The sequence below is a fragment of the Pleurodeles waltl genome, chromosome 1_1 (genome assembly GCF_031143425.1).
Source record: "Pleurodeles waltl isolate 20211129_DDA chromosome 1_1, aPleWal1.hap1.20221129, whole genome shotgun sequence".
Classification (NCBI taxonomy): Eukaryota; Metazoa; Chordata; class Amphibia; order Caudata; family Salamandridae; genus Pleurodeles; species Pleurodeles waltl.
In genome coordinates this window covers 60,525,762-60,548,708 of record NC_090436.1, presented here as the reverse complement: position 1 = coordinate 60,548,708, position 22,947 = coordinate 60,525,762, and the positions used below count along the sequence as shown (strand labels likewise).

Genomic DNA, 22,947 nt, shown 5'->3' with positions numbered 1-22,947 from the left:
CCCATGAGCCTTGTCAAGACAATGTTGAGGTTCCATGAAGGAACAGGTGGTGTCCTTGGTGGTATAATTCTCTTTAGGCCCTCCATAAACGCTTTAATGACAGGTATTCTAAATAGGGAAGTTGAATGAGTAATCTGCAGGTAAGCAGATATTGCTGCAAGATGTATTTTTATGGAAGAGAAAGCTAGATTTGATTTTTGTAAATGTAGTAAATATCCTACTACATCTTTTGGAGATGCATGCAATGGTTGGACTTGATTATTATGGCAGTAACAAACAAATCTTTTCCATTTACTTGCATAGCAGTGTCTAGTGGATGGTCTTCTAGCTTGTTTTATGACCTCCATACACTCTTGTGTGAGGTTCAAGTGTCCAAATTCTAGGATTTCAGGAGCCAAATTGCTAGATTCAGCGATGCTGGGTTTGGATGCCTGATCTGTTGTTTGTGTTAACAGATCTGGCCTGTTGGGTAGTTTGACATGAGGTACTACTGACTAGTGTCGTATACCAAGGTTGTCTTGCCCATGTTGGTGCTATTAGTATGAGTTTGTTTTGACTCAATCTGTTTACTAGATATGGAAGGAGAGGGAGAGGGGGAAAAGCGTACGCAAATATCCCTGACCAATTCATCCATAGAGCATTGCCTTGAGATTGCCGGTGTGGGTACCTGGATGCGAAGTTTTGGCATTTTGCGTTTTCTTTTGTTGCAAATAGATCTATTTGAGGTGTTCCCCAAATTTGGAAGTAAGTTTTCAGAATTTGGGGGTGAATTTCCCATTCGTGGACCGGTTGGTGATCCCGAGAGAGATTGTCTGCTAGCTGGTTCTGGATCCCTGGAATAAACTGTGCTATTAGGCGAATGTGGTTGTGAATTGCCCAATGCCATATTTTTTGTGTTAGGAGACACAACTGTGTCGAGTGTGTTCCCCCCCTGTTTGTTTAAATAATACATTGTCGTCATGTTGTCGGTTTTGACAAGAATGTATTTGTGGGTTATCATTGGTTGGAATGCTTTCAACGCTAGAAATACTGCTAACAATTCTAGGTGATTTATATGAACCTTTCTTTGATGTACGTCCCATTGTCCTTGGATGCTGTGTTGATTGAGGTGTGCTCCCCACCCTGTCATGGAAGCATCTGTTGTTATTACGTATTGTGGCACTGGATCTTGGAAAGGCCGCCCTTTGTTTAAATTTATGTTGTTCCACCACAGAAGCAAGATGTATGTTTGGCGGTCTATTAACACCAGATCTAGAAGGTGACCCTGTGCTTGTGACCATTGTGATGCTAGGCACTGTTGTAAGGGCCTCATGTGCAGTCTTGCGTTTGGGACAATGGCTATGCATGAAGACATCATGCCTAGGAGTTGTAGTACCATCTTTGCTTGTATCCTTTGTGTTGGATACATGCGTTGTATGATGGTGTTGAAATCTTGAATTCTTTGTGGACTTAGAGTGGCTACTCCTTTTGATGTGTCTATTATGGCTCCTAGGTATTGTTGTACCTTGCGCGGCAGAATTTTGGATTTTGTGAAGTTGACGGTGAACCCTAGTTTGAAGAGGGTTTGTATGATATGATTTGTGTGATTTGAGCACTCTATTAACGAATGGGCCTTGATTAGCCAGTCGTCTAGATATGGGAACACATGTATTTGCTGCCTTCTTATGTGTGCAGCGACTACCGCTAGACATTTGGTAAAGACTCTTGGTGCGGTTGTTAATCCGAAAGGCAGTACCTTGAATTGGTAATGTATTCCCTTGAATACAAACCTTAGGTATTTCCTGTGCGATGGGTGTATTGGTATATGGAAATAAGCATCCTTGAGGTCTAAAGTTGCCATGTAGTCGTGTAGTTTTAGCAATGGCAATACTTCTTGTAGTGTGACCATGTGAAAGTGGTCTGATTTGATGAGTGTTCACTATTCTGAGGTCTAGGATTGGTCTCAGCGTTTTGTCCTTCTTTGGTATCAGAAAGTACAGTGAGTAAACTCCTGTGTTTATTTGTGTGTTTGGCACTAATTCGATTGCATTCTTTTGCAATAGTGCCTGCACTTCTATCTCCAGGAGATTGGAATGATGTTTTGTCAAATTTTGTGCTTTTGGTGGTATGTTTGGAGGGAATTGTAGAAATTCTATGCAATAACCATGTTGGATAATTGCTAGAACCCAAGTGTCTGTAGTGATTTCCTCCCATGCTTTGTAATAATGACTTATTCTTCCCCCCACTGGTGTTGTGTGGAGGGGGTGAGTGACATGTGAGTCACTGTTTAGTAGTAGGGGTTTTGGGGCTCTGAAATCTTCCTCTATTCCTAGGGAATTGCCCTCCTCTATATTGTCCCCGAAAACCTCCTCTATACTGTCCCTGGTAACTGGACGGTGTTGCTTGTGAGGTGCTGGCTTGTGTGCTCTGACCCCGAAACCCCCCTCTAAAGGGTGTTTTACGGAATGTGCTGTAATTCCCTCTGCTCTGCGGGGAGTAGAGTGCGCCCATGGCTTTGGCAGTGTCCGTATTTTTTTTGAGTTTCTCAATCGCTGTGTCCACTTCTGGACCGAACAGTTCTTTTTCGTTAAAAGGCATATTGAGAACTGCTTGTTGAATCTCTGGTTTAAATCCAGACGTTCGGAGCCATGCATGCCTTCTGATAGTTACAGATGTATTAATTGTCCGTGCAGCTGTATCTGCAGCGTCCATGGAGGAGCGGATCTGGTTGTTGGAAATGGTCTGTCCCTCCTCAACCACTTGTTTTGCCCTATTTTGTAAGTCCTTGGGCAGATGTTCAATGAGATGTTGCATCTCGTCCCAATGGGCTCTGTCATAGCGCGCAAGTAGTGCCTGGGAGTTCGCGATGCGCCACTGGTTTGCAGCTTGTGCTGCGACTCTTACCAGCTGCATCGAACTTGCAGCTTTCTTTATCTGGGGGTGGTGCATCTCCAGATGTGTGGGAGTTGGCCCTTTTCCTAGCTGCTCCTACAACGACAGAGTCTGGTGGCAGCTGTGTAGTGATGAAAACCGGGTCTGTAGGAGGCGCCTTATACTTTTTTTCCACCCTTGGTGTGATTGCCCTACTTTTGACCGGCTCCTTAAAGATTTCTTTTGCGTGCCGGAGCATACCAGGGAGCATAGGCAGGCTTTGGTATGAGCTGTGGGTGGAGGAGAGTGTGTTGAATAAAAAATCATCCTCGACCTGTTCGGAGTGGAGGCTTACGTTGTGAAATTGTGCTGCTCTAGCCACCACTTGAGAATACGCGGTGCTGTCCTCTGGTGGAGATGGCTTCGTAGGGTATGCCTCCGGACTGTTATCTGACACTGGGGCGTCGTATAGGTCCCATGCGTCTTGATCTTGGTCACCCTGGCTTATGGTGGTGTGAGCTGGGGAGTGTGATGGAGTTTGTGCTGGTGAGACGTTAATCACGGGCGGAGGAGAGGGTGGTGGGGTAACTCTTTTCACCACTTTTGGTTGTGGTGTCTGTTCAGTTTGGAACTCCAACCTTCTCTTTCTTCTAATAGGGGGAAGGGTGCTTATTTTTCCTGTCCCCTGCTGTATGAAAATACGCTTTTGCGTATGGTCCACATCAGTTGATTGTAGCTCTTCCTCAAACCTATGCTTTTGCATTTGTGAGGTTAGCGAGTGCTCTTCTGTATAAGAGCCTGAAGCTGGGTCGGTTGCAGTTTGTTTCGGGACCGAAACCCTGTCTGCGTCCTTTTTCGGCTCAGAGGTGACTTTTTTCATTTTCGGGGCCGAAACCTGTCGGCGCCGATCTTCTTCAGGGCCGCTGTCTCGGCGTCGAGCCGTGTCTACACCGGCATCTCGGTGTCGATGCTTGTCTCCAGCACTTTCTCGGTCCCGAGAAGGCTGCGTGCCGGTGTCTCGACCGGAGTCGGACGATCTCGGCACTGTTTGGGCCTTTTTCAGTGCAGACGGTCGGTCACCGAATTTATGGGTGGAGCCGTGGCAGTGGCGTCCCCTGGGCCTTGTAAATCTTCCTCTGAGTGGTTTTCGACGTCTTACTCACGGTTTGTGTATCGTCGAATCCTTCGGAGTCTGAGTCTTGGATCGAGAAGGTACCTTCCTCTTCTTGTTCCTCGAACTCTCGGTGGGCTGTCGGCGCGGACGCCATCTGAAGTCTTCTGGCTCGACGGTCTCGGAGTGTTTTTCGGGACCGGAACGCACGACAGGCCTCGCAGGTGTCTTCACTGTGCTCAGGTGACAGGCACAGGTTACAGACCAAGTGTTGGTCTGTATAGGGGTATTTATTGTGGCATTTGGGGCAGAAACGGAACGGGGTCTGTTCCATCGGCGTTCTTCAGCACGCGGTCGGGCCGACCAGGCCCCGACGGGGGATCGAAAAAACTACCCCCGAAGGGCACCGGAGCTCTTCGATCCTTCGACGCGGTGTTGAATCTAACTACGCCGATCCCGAACGCAACAATACCGACAAAAATCTTCCGAAATTAGCTATCTTTCCGTTCCGAAACTCGGAGCGACAGGAACACGTCCGAACCCGATGGCGGAAAAAAAACAATCGAAGATGGAGTCGACGCCCATGCGCAATGGAGACAAAAGGAGGAGTCACTCGGTCCCGTGACTCGAAAGACTTCTTCGAAGAAAAACAACTTTTAACACTCCGGCCCAACACCAGATGGCGAGCTATTGCAAAACATGCGTATCTACAGCGACAGATGCCATCGAACATTAGCTTTTTGTAAATGAAGCCAGAAACAGACAATGTCTTGGACAGTAGCTTTGATGGAATTAATATGTTTGGGTTGACAGTAGCAAACAAAGCGTTTCCACTTTGCAGCATAAAATGCTCTGGTAGTGGGTTTACAAGCTTCTCTAAGGATGTCCATGCACTCTGCAGGCAGATCTAGATAACCAAATTCTACGAGCTCAAGGAGCCATATCGCAAGGTTGACAGATTTGGGGTCTGGGTGTCTGACTGTGACCTTGGTTTTGAGTGAAGACTACTGTAAGGAAATGCCTCCTTGGCATGGTTGCCCCCTGACTTTTTGCCTTTGCTGATGCTATGTTTACAATTGAAAGTGTGCTGAGGCCTGCTAACCAGGCCCCAGCACCAGTGTTCTTTCCCTAACCTGTACTTTTGTATCCACAATTGGCAGACCCTGGCATCCAGATAAGTCCCTTGTAACTGGTACTTCTAGTACCAAGGGCCCTGATGCCAAGGAAGGTCTCTAAGGGCTGCAGCATGTCTTATGCCACCCTGGAGACCTCTCACTCAGCACAGACACACTGCTTGCCAGCTTGTGTGTGCTAGTGAGGACAAAACGAGTAAGTCGACATGGCACTCCCCTCAGGGTGCCATGCCAGCCTCTCACTGCCTATGCAGTATAGGTAAGACACCCCTCTAGCAGGCCTTACAGCCCTAAGGCAGGGTGCACTATACCATAGGTGAGGGTACCAGTGCATGAGCATGGTGCCCCTACAGTGTCTAAACAAAACCTTAGACATTGTAAGTGCAGGGTAGCCATAAGAGTATATGGTCTGGGAGTTTGTCAAACACGAACTCCACAGCACCATAATGGCTACACTGAAAACTGGGAAGTTTGGTATCAAACTTCTCAGCACAATAAATGCACACTGATGCCAGTGTACATTTTATTGTAAAATACACCACAGAGGGCACCTTAGAGGTGCCCCCTGAAACTTAACCGACTATCTGTGTAGGCTGACTAGTTTTAGCAGCCTGCCACAAACCGAGACATGTTGCTGGCCCCATGGGGAGAGTGCCTTTGTCACTCTGAGGCCAGTAACAAAGCCTGCACTGGGTGGAGATGCTAACACCTCCCCCAGGCAGGAATTGTCACACCTGGCGGTGAGCCTCAAAGGCTCACCTCCTTTGTGCCAACCCAGCAGGACACTCCAGCTAGTGGAGTTGCCCGCCCCCTCCGGCCAGGCCCCACTTTTGGCGGCAAGGCCGGAGAAAATAATGAGAAAAACAAGGAGGAGTCACTGGCCAGTCAGGACAGCCCCTAAGGTGTCCTGAGCTGAGGTGACTCTAACTTTTAGAAATCCTCCATCTTGCAGATGGAGGATTCCCCCAATAGGGTTAGGATTGTGACCCCCTCCCCTTGGGAGGAGGCACAAAGAGGGTGTACCCACCCTCAGGACTAGTAGCCATTGGCTACTAACCCCCCAGACCTAAACACGCCCTTAAATTTAGTATTTAAGAGCTACCCTGAACCCTAGAAAATTAGATTCCTGCAACTACAAGAAGAAGGACTGCCTAGCTGAAAACCCCTGCAGAGGAAGACCAGAAGACTACAACTGCCTTGGCTCCAGAAACTCACCGGCCTGTCTCCTGCCTTCCAAAGATCCTGCTCCAGCGACGCCTTCCAAAGGGACCAGCGACCTCGACATCCTCTGAGGACTGCCCCTGCTTCGAAAAGACAAGAAACTCCCGAGGACAGCGGACCTGCTCCAAGAAAAGCTGCAACTTTGTTTCCAGCAGCTTTAAAGAACCCTGCAAGCTCCCCGCAAGAAGCGTGAGACTTGCAACACTGCACCCGGCAACCCCGACTCGGCTGGTGGCGATCCAACACCTCAGGAGGGACCCCAGGACTACTCTGATACTGTGAGTACCAAAACCTGTCCCCCTTGAGCCCCCACAGCGCCGCCTGCAGAGGGAATCCCGAGGCTTCCCCTGACCGCGACTCTTTGAACCTAAAGTCCCGACGCCTGGGAGAGACCCTGCACCCGCAGCCCCCAGGACCTGAAGGACCGGACTTTCACTGGAGAAGTGACCCCCAGGAGTCCCTCTCCCTTACCCAAGTGGAGGTTTCCCCGAGGAATCCCCCCCTTGCCTGCCTGCAGCGCTGAAGAGATCCCGAGATCTCTCATAGACTAACATTGCGAACCCGACGCCTGTTCCTACACTGCACCCGGCCGCCCCCGCGCTGCTGAGGGTGAAATTTCTGTGTGGACTTGTGTCCCCCCCGGTGCCCTACAAAACCCCCCTGGTCTGCCCTCCGAAGACGCGGGTACTTACCTGCAAGCAGACAGAAACCGGGGCACCCCCTTCTCTCCATTCTAGCCTATGTGTTTTGGGCACCACTTTGAACTCTGCACCTGACCGGCCCTGAGCTGCTGGTGTGGTGACTTTGGGGTTGCTCTGAACCCCCAACGGTGGGCTACCTTGGACCAAGAACTGAACCCTGTAAGTGTCTTACTTACCTGGTAAAACTAACCAAAACTTACCTCCCCTAGGAACTGTGAAAATTGCACTAAGTGTCCACTTTTAAAACAGCTATTTGTGAATAACTTGAAAAGTATACATGCAATTTTGATGATTTGAAGTTCCTAAAGTACTTACCTGCAATACCTTTCGAATGAGATATTACATGTAGAATTTGAACCTGTGGTTCTTAAAATAAACTAAGAAAAGATATTTTTCTATACAAAAACCTATTGGCTGGATTTGTCTCTGAGTGTGTGTACCTCATTTATTGTCTATGTGTATGTACAACAAATGCTTAACACTACTCCTTGGATAAGCCTACTGCTCGACCACACTACCACAAAATAGAGCAATAGTATTATCTCTTTTTACCACTATTTTACCTCTAAGGGGAACCCTTGGACTCTGTGCATGCTATTCCTTACTTTGAAATAGCACATACAGAGCCAACTTCCTACAACTACTGAGATCCAGTAATGTGGTGAATTGGGACTAGTGTGCCCATGTTGGCGCTACAAGGATCATTTTGAGAATGTTTGCCTGATCTGTCGAACTAGAAATATAATAAGAGGGAGAGGAGGAAAAACGTAGGCAAATATCCCCGATCTATTAATCCACTGAGCATTGCCTTTGGATAGAGATTGTAGGCACCTGGAGGCAAGGTTTAGGCATTTTGTGTTTTCTGCTGTGGCAAAAAGATCTATCCGAGGTGTTCGCCACTTTCTGAAGTAACTTTGAAGGACTTGTGGGCGGAGTACTCATTCGTGGACTTGTTGCTGCATCCTGCTGAGGAGATCTGCAAAGTTGATGTCCGTTCCTGGGAAATAATCTACAACTATGTGAATGTGATGGTTGAGAGACCATTTCTATATGGTCAGAGTTGTGACAATTGTGACCTTATTTCCCCAGACAGTAGCCATGATAGATAATGGATAGGACCTATTGGTCCTAACTGATCTTGGCCCATTGTGTATTGAAATCTTGAAGTCTTACTGTAGGAAGTTGGCTCTGTATGTGCTATTTCAAAGTAAGGAATAGCATGCACAGAGTCCAAGGGTTCCCCTTAGAGGTAAAATAGTGGTAAAAATAGATAATACTAATGCTCTATTTTGTGGTAGTGTGGTCGAGCAGTAGGCTTATCCAAGGAGTAGTGTTAAGCATTTGTTGTACATACACATAGACAATAAATGAGATACACACACTCAGAGACAAATCCAGCCAATAGGTTTTTATATAGAAAAATATCTTTTCTTAGTTTATTTTAAGAACCACAGGTTCAAATTCTACATGTAATATCTCATTCGAAAGGTATTGCAGGTAAGTACTTTAGGAACTTCAAATCATCAAAATTGCATGTATACTTTTCAAGTTATTGACAAATAGCTGTTTTAAAAGTGGACACTTAGTGCAATTTTCACAGTTCCTAGGGGAGGTAAGTTTTGATTAGTTTTACCAGGTAAGTAAGACACTTACAGGGTTCAGTTCTTGGTCCAAGGTAGCCCACCGTTGGGGGTTCAGAGCAACCCCAAAGTCACCACACCAGCAGTTCAGGGCCGGTCAGGTGCAGAGTTCAAAGTGGTGCCCAAAACACATAGGCTAGAATGGAGAGAAGGGGGTGCCCCGGTTCCGGTCTGCTTGCAGGTAAGTACCCGCGTCTTCGGAGGGCAGACCAGGGGGGTTTTGTAGGGCACCGGGGGGGACACAAGTCCACACAGAAATTTCACCCTCAGCAGCGCGGGGGCGGCCGGGTGCAGTGTAGAAACAAGCGTCGGGTTTGTAATGGAAGTCAATGGGAGATCTAGGGATCTCTTCAGCGCTGCAGGCAGGCAAGGGGGGGGTTCCTCGGGGAAACCTCCACCTGGGCAAGGGAGAGGGACTCCTGGGGGTCACTCCTCCAGTGAAAGTCCGGTCCTTCAGGTCCTGGGGGCTGCGGGTGCAGGGTCTCTCCCAGGTGTCGGGACTTTGGTTTCAAAGAGTCGCGGTCAGGGGAAGCCTCGGGATTCCCTCTGCAGGCGGCGCTGTGGGGGCTCAGGGGGGACAGGTTTTTGTACTCACAGTCTTAGAGTAGTCCTGGGGTCCCTCCTGAGGTGTTGGATCGCCACCAGCCGAGTCGGGGTCGCCGGGTGCAGTGTTGCAAGTCTCACGCTTCTTGCGGGGAGCTTGCAGGGTTCTTTAAAGCTGCTGGAAACAAAGTTGCAGCTTTTCTTGGAGCAGGTCCGCTGTCCTCGGGAGTTTGTCTTTTCGAAGCAGGGGCAGTCCTCAGAGGATGTCGAGGTCGCTGGTCCCTTTGGAAGGCGTCGCTGGAGCAGGATCTTTGGAAGGCAGGAGACAGGCCGGTGAGTTTCTGGAGCCAAGGCAGTTGTCGTCTTCTGGTCTTCCTCTGCAGGGGTTTTCAGCTAGGCAGTCCTTCTTCTTGTAGTTGCAGGAATCTAATTTTCTAGGGTTCAGGGTAGCCCTTAAATACTAAATTTAAGGGCGTGTTTAGGTCTGGGGGGTTAGTAGCCAATGGCTACTAGCCCTGAGGGTGGGTACACCCTCTTTGTGCCCCCTCCCAAGGGGAGGGGGTCACAATCCTAACCCTATTGGGGGAATCCTCCATCTGCAAGATGGAGGATTTCTAAAAGTCAGAGTCACCTCAGCTCAGGACACCTTAGGGGCTGTCCTGACTGGCCAGTGACTCCTCCTTGTTGCTTTCTTTGTTCCCTCCAGCCTTGCCGCCAAAAGTGGGGGCCGTGGCCGGAGGGGGCGGGCAACTCCACTAAGCTGGAGTGCCCTGCTGGGCTGTGACAAAGGGGTGAGCCTTTGAGGCTCACCGCCAGGTGTTACAGCTCCTGCCTGGGGGAGGTGTTAGCATCTCCACCCAGTGCAGGCTTTGTTACTGGCCTCAGAGTGACAAAGGCACTCTCCCCATGGGGCCAGCAACATGTCTCTAGTGTGGCAGGCTGCTGGAACCAGTCAGCCTACACAGATAGTCGGATAGGTTTCAGGGGGCACCTCTAAGGTGCCCTCTGGGGTGTATTTTACAATAAAATGTACACTGGCATCAGTGTGCATTTATTGTGCTGAGAAGTTTGATACCAAACTTCCCAGTTTTCAGTGTAGCCATTATGGTGCTGTGGAGTTCGTGTTTGACAGACTCCCAGACCATATACTCTTATGGCTACCCTGCACTTACAATGTCTAAGGTTTTGTTTAGACACTGTAGGGGTACCATGCTCATGCACTGGTACCCTCACCTATGGTATAGTGCACCCTGCCTTAGGGCTGTAAGGCCTGCTAGAGGGGTGTCTTACCTATACTGCATAGGCAGTGAGAGGCTGGCATGGCACCCTGAGGGGAGTGCCATGTCGACTTACTCGTTTTGTCCTCACTAGCACACACAAGCTGGCAAGCAGTGTGTCTGTGCTGAGTGAGAGGTCTCCAGGGTGGCATAAGACATGCTGCAGCCCTTAGAGACCTTCCTTGGCATCAGGGCCCTTGGTACTAGAAGTACCAGTTACAAGGGACTTATCTGGATGCCAGGGTCTGCCAATTGTGGATACAAAAGTACAGGTTAGGGAAAGAACACTGGTGCTGGGGCCTGGTTAGCAGGCCTCAGCACACTTTCAATTGTAAACATAGCATCAGCAAAGGCAAAAAGTCAGGGGGCAACCATGCCAAGGAGGCATTTCCTTACACAACCCCCCCCCCAAACGAAAGAGGATGAGACTAACCTTTCCCAAGAGAGTCTTCATTTTCTAAGTGGAAGAACCTGGAAAGGCCATCTGCATTGGCATGGGCAGTCCCAGGTCTGTGTTCCACTATAAAGTCCATTCCCTGTAGGGAGATGGACCACCTCAACAGTTTAGGATTTTCACCTTTCATTTGCATCAGCCATTTGAGAGGTCTGTGGTCAGTTTGAACTAGGAAGTGAGTCCCAAAGAGGTATGGTCTCAGCTTCTTCAGGGACCAAACCACAGCAAAGGCCTCCCTCTCAATGGCACTCCAACGCTGCTCCCTGGGGAGTAACCTCCTGCTAATGAAAGCAACAGGCTGGTCAAGGCCATCATCATTTGTTTGGGACAAAACTGCCCCTATCCCATGTTCAGAGGCATCAGTCTGCACAATGAACTGCTTAGAATAATCTGGAGCTTTGAGAACTGGTGCTGAGCACATTGCCTGTTTCAGGGTGTCAAAGGCCTGTTGGCATTCCACAGTCCAGTTTACTTTCTTGGGCATTTTCTTGGAGGTGAGTTCAGTGAGGGCTGTCACAATGGATCCATATCCCTTCACAAACCTCCTGTAATACCCAGTCAAGCCAAGGAATGCCCTGACTTGAGTCTGGGTTTTTGGAGCTACCCAGTCCAGAATAGTCTGGATCTTGGGTTGGAGTGGCTGAACTTGGCCTCCACCTACAAGGTGTCCCAAGTAAACCACAGTTCCCTGCCCTATCTGGCATTTGGATGCCTTGATAGAGAGGCCTGCAGATTGCAGAGCCTTCAAAACCTTCTTCAGGTGGACCAGGTGATCCTGCCAGGTGGAGCTAAAGACAGCAATATCATCAAGATAAGCTGTGCTAAAGGACTCCAAGCCAGCAAGGACTTGATTCACCAACCTTTGGAAGGTGGCAGGGGCATTCTTTAAACCAAAGGGCATAACAGTAAACTGATAATGCCCATCAGGTGTGGAGAATGCTGTCTTTTCTTTTGCTCCAGGTGCCATTTTTATTTGCCAGTACCCTGCTGTCAAGTCAAAGGTACTTAGAAATTTGGCAGCACCTAACTTATCAATGAGCTCATCAGCTCTTGGAATTGGATGGGCATCTGTCTTGGTGACAGAGTTGAGCCCTCTGTAGTCCACACAAAACCTCATCTCTTTCTTTCCATCTTTGGTGTGAGGTTTGGGGACTAAGACCACTGGGCTAGCCCAGGGGCTGTCAGAGCGCTCAATCACTCCCAATTCCAGCATCTTGTGGACTTCCATCTTGATGCTTTCCTTAACATGGTCAGACTGTCTGAAGATTTTGTTCTTGACAGGCATGCTGTCTCCTGTGCCCACATCATGGGTACACAGGTGTGTCTGACCAGGGGTTAGGGAGAAAAGCTCAGGAAACTGTTGTAGGACTCTCCTACAATCAGCCTGCTGTTGGCCAGAGAGGGTGTCTGAGTAGATCACTCCATCTACTGTGCCATCTTTTGGGTCTGATGACAGAAGATCAGGGAGAGGTTCACTCTCTGCCTCCTGATCCTCATCTGTTACCATCAACAGATTCACATCAGCTCTGTCATGGAAGAGCTTAAGGCGGTTCACATGGATCACCCTCTTGGGGCTCCTGCTTGTGCCCAGGTCCACCAGGTAGGTGACCTGACTCTTCCTTTCTAGTACTGGGTAAGGGCCACTCCATTTGTCCTGGAGTGCCCTGGGAGCCACAGGCTCCAGAACCCAGACTTTCTGCCCTGGTTGGAACTCAACCAGTGCAGCCTTTTGGTCATACCAAAACTTCTGGAGTTGTTGGCTGGCCTCAAGGTTTTTGGTTGCCTTTTCCATGTACTCTGCCATTCTAGAGCGAAGGCCAAGTACATAGTCCACTACGTCCTGTTTAGGCTCATGGAGAGGTCTCTCCCAGCCTTCTTTAACAAGGGCAAGTGGTCCCCTTACAGGATGACCAAACAGAAGTTCAAAGGGTGAGAACCCTACTCCCTTCTGTGGTACCTCCCTGTAAGCGAAAAGCAGACATGGCAGGAGGACATCCCATCTCCTTTTGAGTTTTTCTGGGAGCCCCATGATCATGCCCTTTAATGTCTTGTTGAATCTCTCAACTAAGCCATTAGTTTGTGGATGGTAAGGTGTAGTGAATTTATAAGTCACTCCACACTCATTCCACATGTGCTTTAGGTATGCTGACATGAAGTTGGTACCTCTGTCAGACACCACCTCCTTAGGGAAACCCACTCTGGTAAAGATACCAATGAGGGCCTTGGCTACTGCAGGGGCAGTAGTCGACCTAAGGGGAATAGCTTCAGGATACCTGGTAGCATGATCCACTACTACCAAGATATACATATTTCCTGAGGCTGTGGGAGGTTCCAGTGGACCAACTATGTCCACACCCACTCTTTCAAAGGGCACCCCCACCACTGGAAGTGGAATGAGGGGGGCCTTTGGATGCCCACCTGTCTTACCACTGGCTTGACAGGTGGGGCAGGAGAGGCAAAACTCCTTAACCATGTTGGACATATTGGGCCAGTAGAAGTGGTTGACTAACCTCTCCCACGTCTTGGTTTGTCCCAAATGTCCAGCAAGGGGAATGTCATGGGCCAATGTTAGGATGAACTCTCTGAACAGCTGAGGCACTACCACTCTCCTAGTGGCACCAGGTTTGGGGTCTCTGGCCTCAGTGTACAGGAGCCCATCTTCCCAATAGACCCTATGTGTTCCATTTTTCTTGCCTTTGGACTCTTCAGCAGCTTGCTGCCTAAGGCCTTCAAGAGAGGGACAGGTTTCTTGTCCCTTACACAGCTCTTCCCTTGAGGGTCCCCCTGGGCCTAAGAGCTCAACCTGATAAGGTTCAAGCTCCAAAGGCTCAGTTCCCTCAGAGGGCAGAACTTCTTCCTGAGAAGAGAGGTTCCCTTTCTTTTGCTGTGTTGCAGTTGGTTTCCCAACTGACTTTCCTGTTCTCTTGGTAGGCGGGGCCATTTTTCCAGACTCCAGCTCTACTTTTTCACCCTGTGCCTTGCATTGTGCTCTTGTTTTCACACACACCAGTTCAGGGATACCCAGCATTGCTGCATGGGTTTTTAGCTCTACCTCAGCCCATGCTGAGGACTCCAGGTCATTTCCAAGCAGACAGTCCACTGGGATATTTGAGGAGACCACCACCTGTTTCAGGCCATTGACCCCTCCCCATTCTAAAGTAACCATTGCCATGGGATGTACTTTTCTCTGATTGTCAGCGTTGGTGACTGTGTAAGTTTTTCCAGTCAGGTATTGGCCAGGGGAAACCAGTTTCTCTGTCACCATGGTGACACTGGCACCTGTATCCCTCAGGCCCTCTATTCTAGTCCCATTAATTAAGAGTTGCTGTCTGTATTTTTGCATGTTAGGCGGCCAGACAGCTAGTGTGGCTAAATCCACCCCACCCTCAGAAACTAGAGTAGCTTCAGTGTGGACCCTGATTTGCTCTGGGCACACTGTTGATCCCACTTGGAGACTAGCCATACCAGTGTTACCTGGATGGGAGTTTGGAGTGGAACCTTTCTTGGGACAGGCCTTGTCTCCAGTTTGGTGTCCATGCTGTTTACAGCTATGACACCAGGCCTTTTTGGGATCAAAGTTTTTACCCTTGTACCCATTGTTTTGTGAAGAGGCTCTGGGCCCACCCTCCTGTGCAGGTTTTTGGGGGCCTGTAGAAGACTCTTTACTATTTTTAGTTTTGGTTGTCTCATCACCCTTCCCCTGGGGAGTCTTTGTGACCCCTTTCTTTTGGTCACCCCCTGTTGAAGTCTTGGACACCCTTGTCTTGACCCAATGGTCCGCCTTCTTTCCCAATTCTTGGGGAGAAATTGGTCCCAGGTCTACCAGATGCTGATGCAGTTTATCATTGAAACAATTACTTAACAGGTGTTCTTTCACAAATAAATTGTACAGCCCATCATAATTACTTACACCACTGCCTTGAATCCAACCATCTAGTGTTTTCACTGAGTAGTCAACAAAGTCAACCCAGGTCTGGCTCGAGGATTTTTGAGCCCCCCTGAACCTAATCCTGTACTCCTCAGTGGAGAATCCAAAGCCCTCAATCAGGGTACCCTTCATGAGGTCATAAGATTCTGCATCTTGTCCAGAGAGTGTGAGGAGTCTATCCCTACACTTTCCTGTGAACATTTCCCAAAGGAGAGCACCCCAGTGAGATCTGTTCACTTTTCTGGTTACACAAGCCCTCTCAAAAGCTGTGAACCATTTGGTGATGTCATCACCATCTTCATATTTAGTTACAATCCCTTTAGGGATTTTCAACATGTCAGGAGAATCTCTGACCCTATTTATGTTGCTGCCACCATTGATGGGTCCTAGGCCCATCTCTTGTCTTTCCCTCTCTATGGCTAGGATCTGTCTTTCCAAAGCCAATCTTTTGGCCATCCTGGCTAACTGGATGTCCTCTTCACTGGAGTTATCCTCAGTGATTTCAGAGTTGTTGGTCCCTCCTGTGAGGGAACCAGCATCTCTGACTATTATTTGTGGAGTCAGGGCTTGAGAAGCCCTGCTCTCCCTAAGTAGGACTGGAGGGGGGGAATTTCCCTCCAAGTCACTATCTTCATCCTCTGAGTTGCCATCCTCAGAGGGGTTGGCCTTTTCAAACTCTGCCAAAAGCTCCTGGAGCTGTACTTTGGTAGGTTTGGGGCCCATTGCTATTTTCTTTAGTTTACAGAGTGACCTTAGCTCTCTCATCTGTAGATGGAGGTAAGGTGTGGTGTCGAGTTCCACCACATTCACATCTGTGCTAGACATTATGCTTCTAAAAGTTGGAATACTTTTTAAGAAACTAAAACTGGTTCTAGAATCTAATTCAAACTTTTAACAAATTTTTAAACTCTAAAAGAAATGCTAACAGGGACTAACACAAGGCCCTAGCAGGACTTTAAAGAATTTAGAAAACTTTTCAAATTGCAAAAATCAATTTCTAATGACAATTTTGGAATTTGTCGTGTGATCAGGTATTGGCTGAGTAGTCCAGCAAATGCAAAGTCTTGTACCCCACCGCTGATCCACCAATGTAGGAAGTTGGCTCTGTATGTGCTATTTCAAAGTAAGGAATAGCATGCACAGAGTCCAAGGGTTCCCCTTAGAGGTAAAATAGTGGTAAAAAGAGATAATACTAATGCTCTATTTTGTGGTAGTGTGGTCGAGCAGTAGGCTTATCCAAGGAGTAGTGTTAAGCATTTGTTGTACATACACATAGACAATAAATGAGGTACACACACTCAGAGACAAATCCAGCCAATAGGTTTTGTTATAGAAAAATATCTTTTCTTAGTTTATTTTAAGAACCACAGGTTCAAATTTAACATGTAATATCTTGTTTGAAAGGTATTGCAGGTAAGTACATTAGGAACTTTGAATCATTTCAATTGCATGTATACCTTTCAAGTTATTGACAAATAGCTATTTCAAAAGTGGACACTTAGTGCAATTTTCACAGTTCCTGGGGGAGGTAAGTTTTTGTTAGTTTTACCAGGTAAGTAAGACACTTACAGGGTTCAGTTCTTGGTCCAAGGTAGCCCACCGTTGGGGGTTCAGAGCAACCCCAAAGTTACCACACCAGCAGCTCAGGGCCGGTCAGGTGCAGAGTTCAAAGTGGTGCCCAAAACGCATAGGCTAGAATGGAGAGAAGGGGGTGCCCCGGTTCCGGTCTGCTTGCAGGTAAGTACCCGCGTCTTCGGAGGGCAGACCAGGGGGGTTTTGTAGGGCACCGGGGGGGACACAAGTCCACACAGAAATTATACTGCATAGGCAGTGAGAGGCTGGCATGGCACCCTGAGGGGAGTGCCATGTCGACTTACTCGTTTTGTCCTCACTAGCACACACAAGCTGGCAAGCAGTGTGTCTGTGCTGAGTGAGAGGTCTCCAGGGTGGCATAAGACATGCTGCAGCCCTTAGAGACCTTCCTTGGCATCAGGGCCCTTGGTACTAGAAGTACCAGTTACAAGGGACTTATCTGGATGCCAGGGTCTGCCAATTGTGGATACAAAAGTACAGGTTAGGGAAAGAACACTGGTGCTGGGGCCTGGTTAGCAGGCCTCAGCACACTTTCAATTGTAAACATAGCATCAGCAAAGGCAAAAAGTCAGGGGGCAACCATGCCAAGGAGGCATTTCCTTACACTTACCCAGACAGGTGTGGTGTCAGGGGTGGGTAGGTGTAGATAGTCACTGTTTAGCTGTTGAGGTAGAGAAGCCGATGGTGTTCTTACTGCTACCTCGTGTTGATACCTCTATAGGTGCCTCTATAGAACCCTTGTGAGTAGGAGCTGGAAGACTGTCTGGCCTGAGATGTGGAGGTCTCAGGAAGTCGATGGTTTGTAACCACCTCGAAATGTGGGGCAACGAAAAGTACCTCTTTGAGAGGGAGATAGTAAAACGCAAATGGCCTTAGCATATCTGTGTCTTTCTTCAGCTTCAAGGGTGAAGTCCACTTGAGGACCTAAGCCAGGCATGTTCTAACTAAAACAGCAGTGTTGATACCGCGTGCAGCAGTGTCCACGGCATCTAGGGCACATCTGATGGCATTATTACTAATTGCCTGCCTTTCAGTGACAATCTGTTGTCCCCTTTTATAGTGCTCATCTGGGAGATATTGGAGGAGCTCTTCCATTTCATCCCAGTGAGTCCTATCATATTTCGCAAGTAAAGCTTGTGAGTTGGTGATAAGTCAGTGATTGGCTGCTTGCGCAGCTATTCTTTTACCTGTGGCATCAATCTTTTTACTCTCATCTGGAGTAGGACAGGCCCAGACTATTGGCCCGTTTAAGTGTGGTAGTAGCCACAATAGAATCTGGTGGGACCGGATTATTTTTTTTAGGCGGCTGCACTAGCAATCACCTGTTGCTAAGATATAGTATCCTCTGGTGATGAAGGTCTCATGTGGGCTATAGATCTGGATCCAGAGAGATCATGGGATCAGGATCATATGTATCCCAGGGATCTGGGTCCTTGGGGGTGACACCTAAGTCTCCCCCCGTGAATAACTGGGAATCATGTGGTGTTACATCTGCTGCAGTAGGGGAGGTGGGTGAATGAGGAGGGGATGAGGGTTAAGGACAGGTAGGTGGTGGAGGTAGTGGAGGAAAAGGAGGAAGAAAAGGATAAGGCTTGTGAATGGAGATAGCAGTTTCCTTGATCTTCTCTGGAGGTGGTGATGTGTCCAGAACCTCCCGAAATGATAATTTTCTCTTGAAAGTAATCGGGAAGGGGGTGGGGGTGGTTAAGCAATGATACGCCCTGTAGCCTCTTGGATGTAGAGGCGGCGCTGACGCGAGGACAATCTCCAAAATGGGTTCAACTGGAGATGAAGTGGCCGAAGACTGACTAGAGTTTTTAGGTTCCGAAAAAGTTGAATCCCTTGTTTTTGGCATTTAAGTTTTCGATCAGTACCCTTTCGTTGGTACCGAAGCCAAGGTGGTAGTGGATCAGTTCGGTGCCGAAGTGGTCGGAGCGGAGGTTTGAGGTGGCATGGATCTGCAGGTATCGCAAGTGACTTCTTGATGGTACGGGGATAGGCACAGATTACACACCAGATGTTGGTCGGTATGTGGGAATTTGGAGTGGCATCAAGGGCAGAATCGAAACACATTCGCTCCACCGGCATTCGTTCCATCAGCATGGCATGCTGTTTCGTGCCCCGCAGTGAGGCAGGGGCAATAATAGAGAAGCACGATTAAAGATAATACTGTTGATTTAAAGAAAGATGGAAGAAGATTTGAAACTAGAGTGAAGGCACGTCCGAACCCAATGGCAGAGAGAAAACAATCTAACAAAGAAATCGAAGTCCATATGCAGTATCACTGAAAAGGAGTCACCACTCTATCCAGTGACTCGAAAATGCTTCTTTGAAGAAAAACAACTTGCAACACTCTAACTCAACACTGGAAGGCAGGAGTGTGCAGAGCATGTGTATCTACAGCCATATATGCCATTGAACATAATCTTTTGCTGCCCAACACTGGACACCTCTGGGAGTACCACAGTTAGTGTGGCTCACTCAATGTCAAGCTTCCTCAGAGTCTGACTCAGAAGGTTTTGTTTCTGGGGAGGGGGAATAGCCTGGCCCTCTGGGTAGAGCCGGTATGGGTTGGCGCTAGGGGTCTGAGCACTTGGCTGAAGACTTGTCCGCAGCAGAGGCAGGCTGGGAGCCAGAAGTCGAGCCCCAAAGGATGGTGTCTATTGTGTCCAGTCTCAGGGTTTGAACCCCGGACTCACTCAGCAGCAATACCCGGCCTCTAGCTGGTTTGAGGTCAAGTCTTGCAAGGTTAATCCTCAGTTGATCAAGGAGCAATGGGCTCTGGTCGTGGTCTTGTTCCTAGGTTGAGGTGTTTCTTGTGACTCAATAGGCTGTTCTTCAAAACTCGGAGCCACTGTAGGAGACTGGTTTCAGGGATCCACTCCTTCCTGACTAGCTAGGATGTCTGATGTGTCAAAGGCTTTTTCAGACTCTTTGGAGCAGGGAGCGGCTGTCATTTCTCAGTCTCTCTCACACGGACAATAAGAGCGAAAACCGATCTGGTGCGGTGTCTGTAGCGTGACAAGTCCTCCGATACTTTACCAGGACAATCTGTGTCTGCAAGCTGGCTTCACGGTCGCGGAGCTGAATGGCCGATACAGATGGCAGGAAAAACAAACAGCAATCTATCTGCAGTGGAGTCTTTGTCCTGGTACATGGTTGGCTTCAGGGAGGGGGGTCATAAGATACTTAGACCGAAGATATCTTCAAAGAAACAACTTGACAATGTAGACACCCAACACTAGATCGCAAGCGTATAAAAAGCATGTGATATACAGAAGCATATACTTAAAATAATGCATTACAATCCATAGACCTCCCAGACAGACCCAAATCCCGGTCCTGCACTGCTGAAATGTGTACTGCCCAACTAGAAAAAGAAAATGCAAGTTCGATGAAGCCAGTCTAAATTCTCTGAACAGGCTACATCTTGGGGTACCATGCACCCCAGACACGGCCATACATCTAAACACCCTAACTAAACTTGCTTGTAAACTTACTCTTGAAAAGGAAGGAAAAAATTAAGGGGCAATATTTCGCTGCTGCATAATTTACCCAAGATCATGAAATGTTCTCTGGTAATGGTCCCAAAATTTGAAACTCACCTCTGCTTGGGAAAAGCTCCTCCTTCATCCTAAATTACAACTGGTATGAAAATATGAATACTATACACTAGAAAGTAAGGCACACCATGACCTCTAGACAGTGCTTAATTTGAGCCGGCGGTTGCGACCACCGGCCCTTGTTTTTGGGGACCGCCGCTTATCTTTGCTCTTTGAACATTTCCCGAGAGCAAGAGAGGGGAAAACATGCAAAGTGGAAAGACGAAGTGAGAGGAAGACAGACAGAAAACCCGTCACAAAGGGAGAAAGCAGGAGACCACGGGTGTAAGTTAAGGGGCAGGGAGTGTCTGGCAGTGAACTAAAGAGAAGAGCAAAGCAAAACACAAACGCTGTGGGATAGCGTAACTGGATGGACGGAATGTAGAACCAATCAAACATTCACCCCCAGTCACAGATCTGGGTTTAATCCATCCATTATTTTGCTCACCATGCCACCCCAGTTTGAACCCAGCCATATGCAAATCAGTCTTGACCCTGTTCCCCATGGGAACAGTCCAGCCCGAACTGCCAGGACAGGTTCTCCCTGGACCGGAAACAAGCATCCTGGGACCGGTTTCAGGGTTTCACCCCTCATCAGCCAGGCTAGCTTGAATCCAGTGGCACAGTGAGCCCGGGACCCACGTCTGGGCATACCCGGCGCACTTAGGGTGGCAAAAGCAAAGCAAAACACAAGGGCTCTGGGATAGTGTAACTGGATGGACGGAATGCAGAACCAATCAAACATTCACCCCCAAGTCACAGATCTGGGTTTAATCCATCCATTATTTTGCTCACCATACCACCCCAGTTTGAATCCAGCCATATGCCCTAAAAAGGCCTGGGTGGAACCAAAGCTATGCAGCCTTGGGATAAGGGGCGCTGACAGCCACCGGCTTCTGAATACAGCTTTGGGCACCGCCACTGAGGTCAACTCAAACTTTATTCGATCTAAACAGTAGACTATAAAAGGGCAATAAAATACCTCAGTGCCAACATATAAAAAAATTAAAACTAATTTTCCAAATTAGGCCCCGCCTCTACACATCTAGAACACGCAGCTCTCCTTAACACACGCCCCTCCATGCCCCTACATATCACCCGCTGACACACGATTCCAATATTATTTAACATTCCACTTAATTTGCATTTATCACTTCTGTTTAGATTTGTCACTGCCTAACTCTCCGAAACGTTACATCTTTTCTACACAATAAGAAAGAACTGTCCACTTGCTTTTTATTCTATGCTACGCGTCAAAAGCAAAATGTGAAGCGCTCGGTACCCTATGGCTGGCTAAGACATACAATGCACAAAACTTAGACTACCTCTGCCACCTTGCGGCAGAAAATTGAACTGCGTCCTTCACACAGTCCTGACCGGATATAAATCAGCTGTGTGCAAATTCAGGGAGTACTGAGATTGTCAAAGTTACCCCTGACTTTTATTCAGCACGGCCAAGCAAGGGCATCCACTGAGTAATGGTTGTGTGAAGTACAGCAGTTCTTAACGGGCTTAATCAAGAGTGATGTGCAATATGTACATTTATATAAAGCGGGTGTTCATCACAGCGTTTCTGGATAGAAACCATACCCCATAAATTCAGAAACAATAGAAGCAGGTGGGGTGCCAGCATCCACCCAGAGCTGAGCTTCGGCACTGCGGCCAAGAAGTAGTTTGAAGGATGTATGTTTAGCAGGATAAGTGTGAACAAAAGCAGTAAACAATGCGTAGCTGACAAGTTACAAGAGTGCATGTGATAACTGTAAGAACAACGTGTGGATTCTCGAGTCCTCGCTATTGTTATGTACATTTAGGACGCCTTCAAATTAAGCTCGTCTTTGCGATGGTTAGAGGCATACTAGGCAATGAAGGAGTGCTCGCCGTGTATGCAGCTGCACTCCTGCACTCGGACAGTACAGAAGGGCCTGGGCCAGCGCAGGAACGTAGACGTCGAGGAAAAACAAACAAGTGTTACAGTGATATTCAGAAAACCACACAAGAGCTTAAACTCACCTTAGCGACGGGTGACTTCCTCAGGTTGGCCTTCAGAATGGCCATGCGTGACTTCTCATCCGGCAGCGGGATGTAGATCAGCTGGTCCAGGCGGCCGGGGCGCAGGATGGCGGGGTCGATGATGTCGGGGCGGTTGGTAGCACCGATGATGAACACGTTCTTCTTGGTGGACATGCCGTCCATCTCGGTCAGAATCTGATTGATGACTCGGTCCGCGGCGCCGCCGCCATCACCGATGTTGCCCCCTCGAGCCTTGGCTATGGAGTCCAGCTCATCGAAGAACAGCACACAAGGCGCTGCTTGACGCGCCTGCGGAGCAGATACATTTCATTAGGAGAACTACATGCCAACATCTGCAATTGCCAAATCGGTCTTAGCTCATCAATTAAGTTATTAAACATCATTCTCTTCTTAAGAAACCCAAGTCTGGGACGGGACTACCACTGCTGAGATTTCTCCCCGTTTATATTGAGTGATAAAGTCTTTACACAAGACATTTCCTCAGTTAATGCTGCGGTGCACAGAAACTAGGTAAACATTAGGCAATTTCCCCCTTCACAAAAGCTTCATGCATAATACAGTAGGCCTCCGAGTCATTGCCCATCACCAGCGCCACCCCCAAGCTCACCTTATCAAAGATCTCCCGGACGTTAGCTTCAGATTCACCAAACCACATGGTGAGCAGCTCTGGGCCCTTGATGGAGATGAAGTTGGCCTGACATTCATTGGCGATCGCCTTAGCCAGTAGAGTCTTACCACATCCCGGGGGTCCGTAAAACAACACTCCTTTGGAAGGCGTCATTCCAAACTTGAGGAATTTGTCTGGATGCTCCACAGGGTACTGTAATGAGAAGTTGCGACAAAAATAATTTGCATCAAGA

At 48.3% G+C, this 22,947-nt stretch overlaps 1 protein-coding gene across 1 annotated transcript in view; it reads right to left on the bottom strand.

The window, feature by feature from the left end:
* The window catches only part of VCP (valosin containing protein), a 110,794-nt gene that overhangs the window by 23,040 nt on the left and 64,807 nt on the right, over positions 1-22,947 (bottom strand). The window contains exons 13-14 of the mRNA XM_069212692.1: positions 22,695-22,907; positions 22,067-22,375 (exon numbers count right to left, since the gene is read on the bottom strand). Of these exons, the coding sequence (XP_069068793.1) occupies positions 22,067-22,375; positions 22,695-22,907 (522 nt within the window). The remainder of the gene's footprint in view (positions 1-22,066; positions 22,376-22,694; positions 22,908-22,947) is intronic.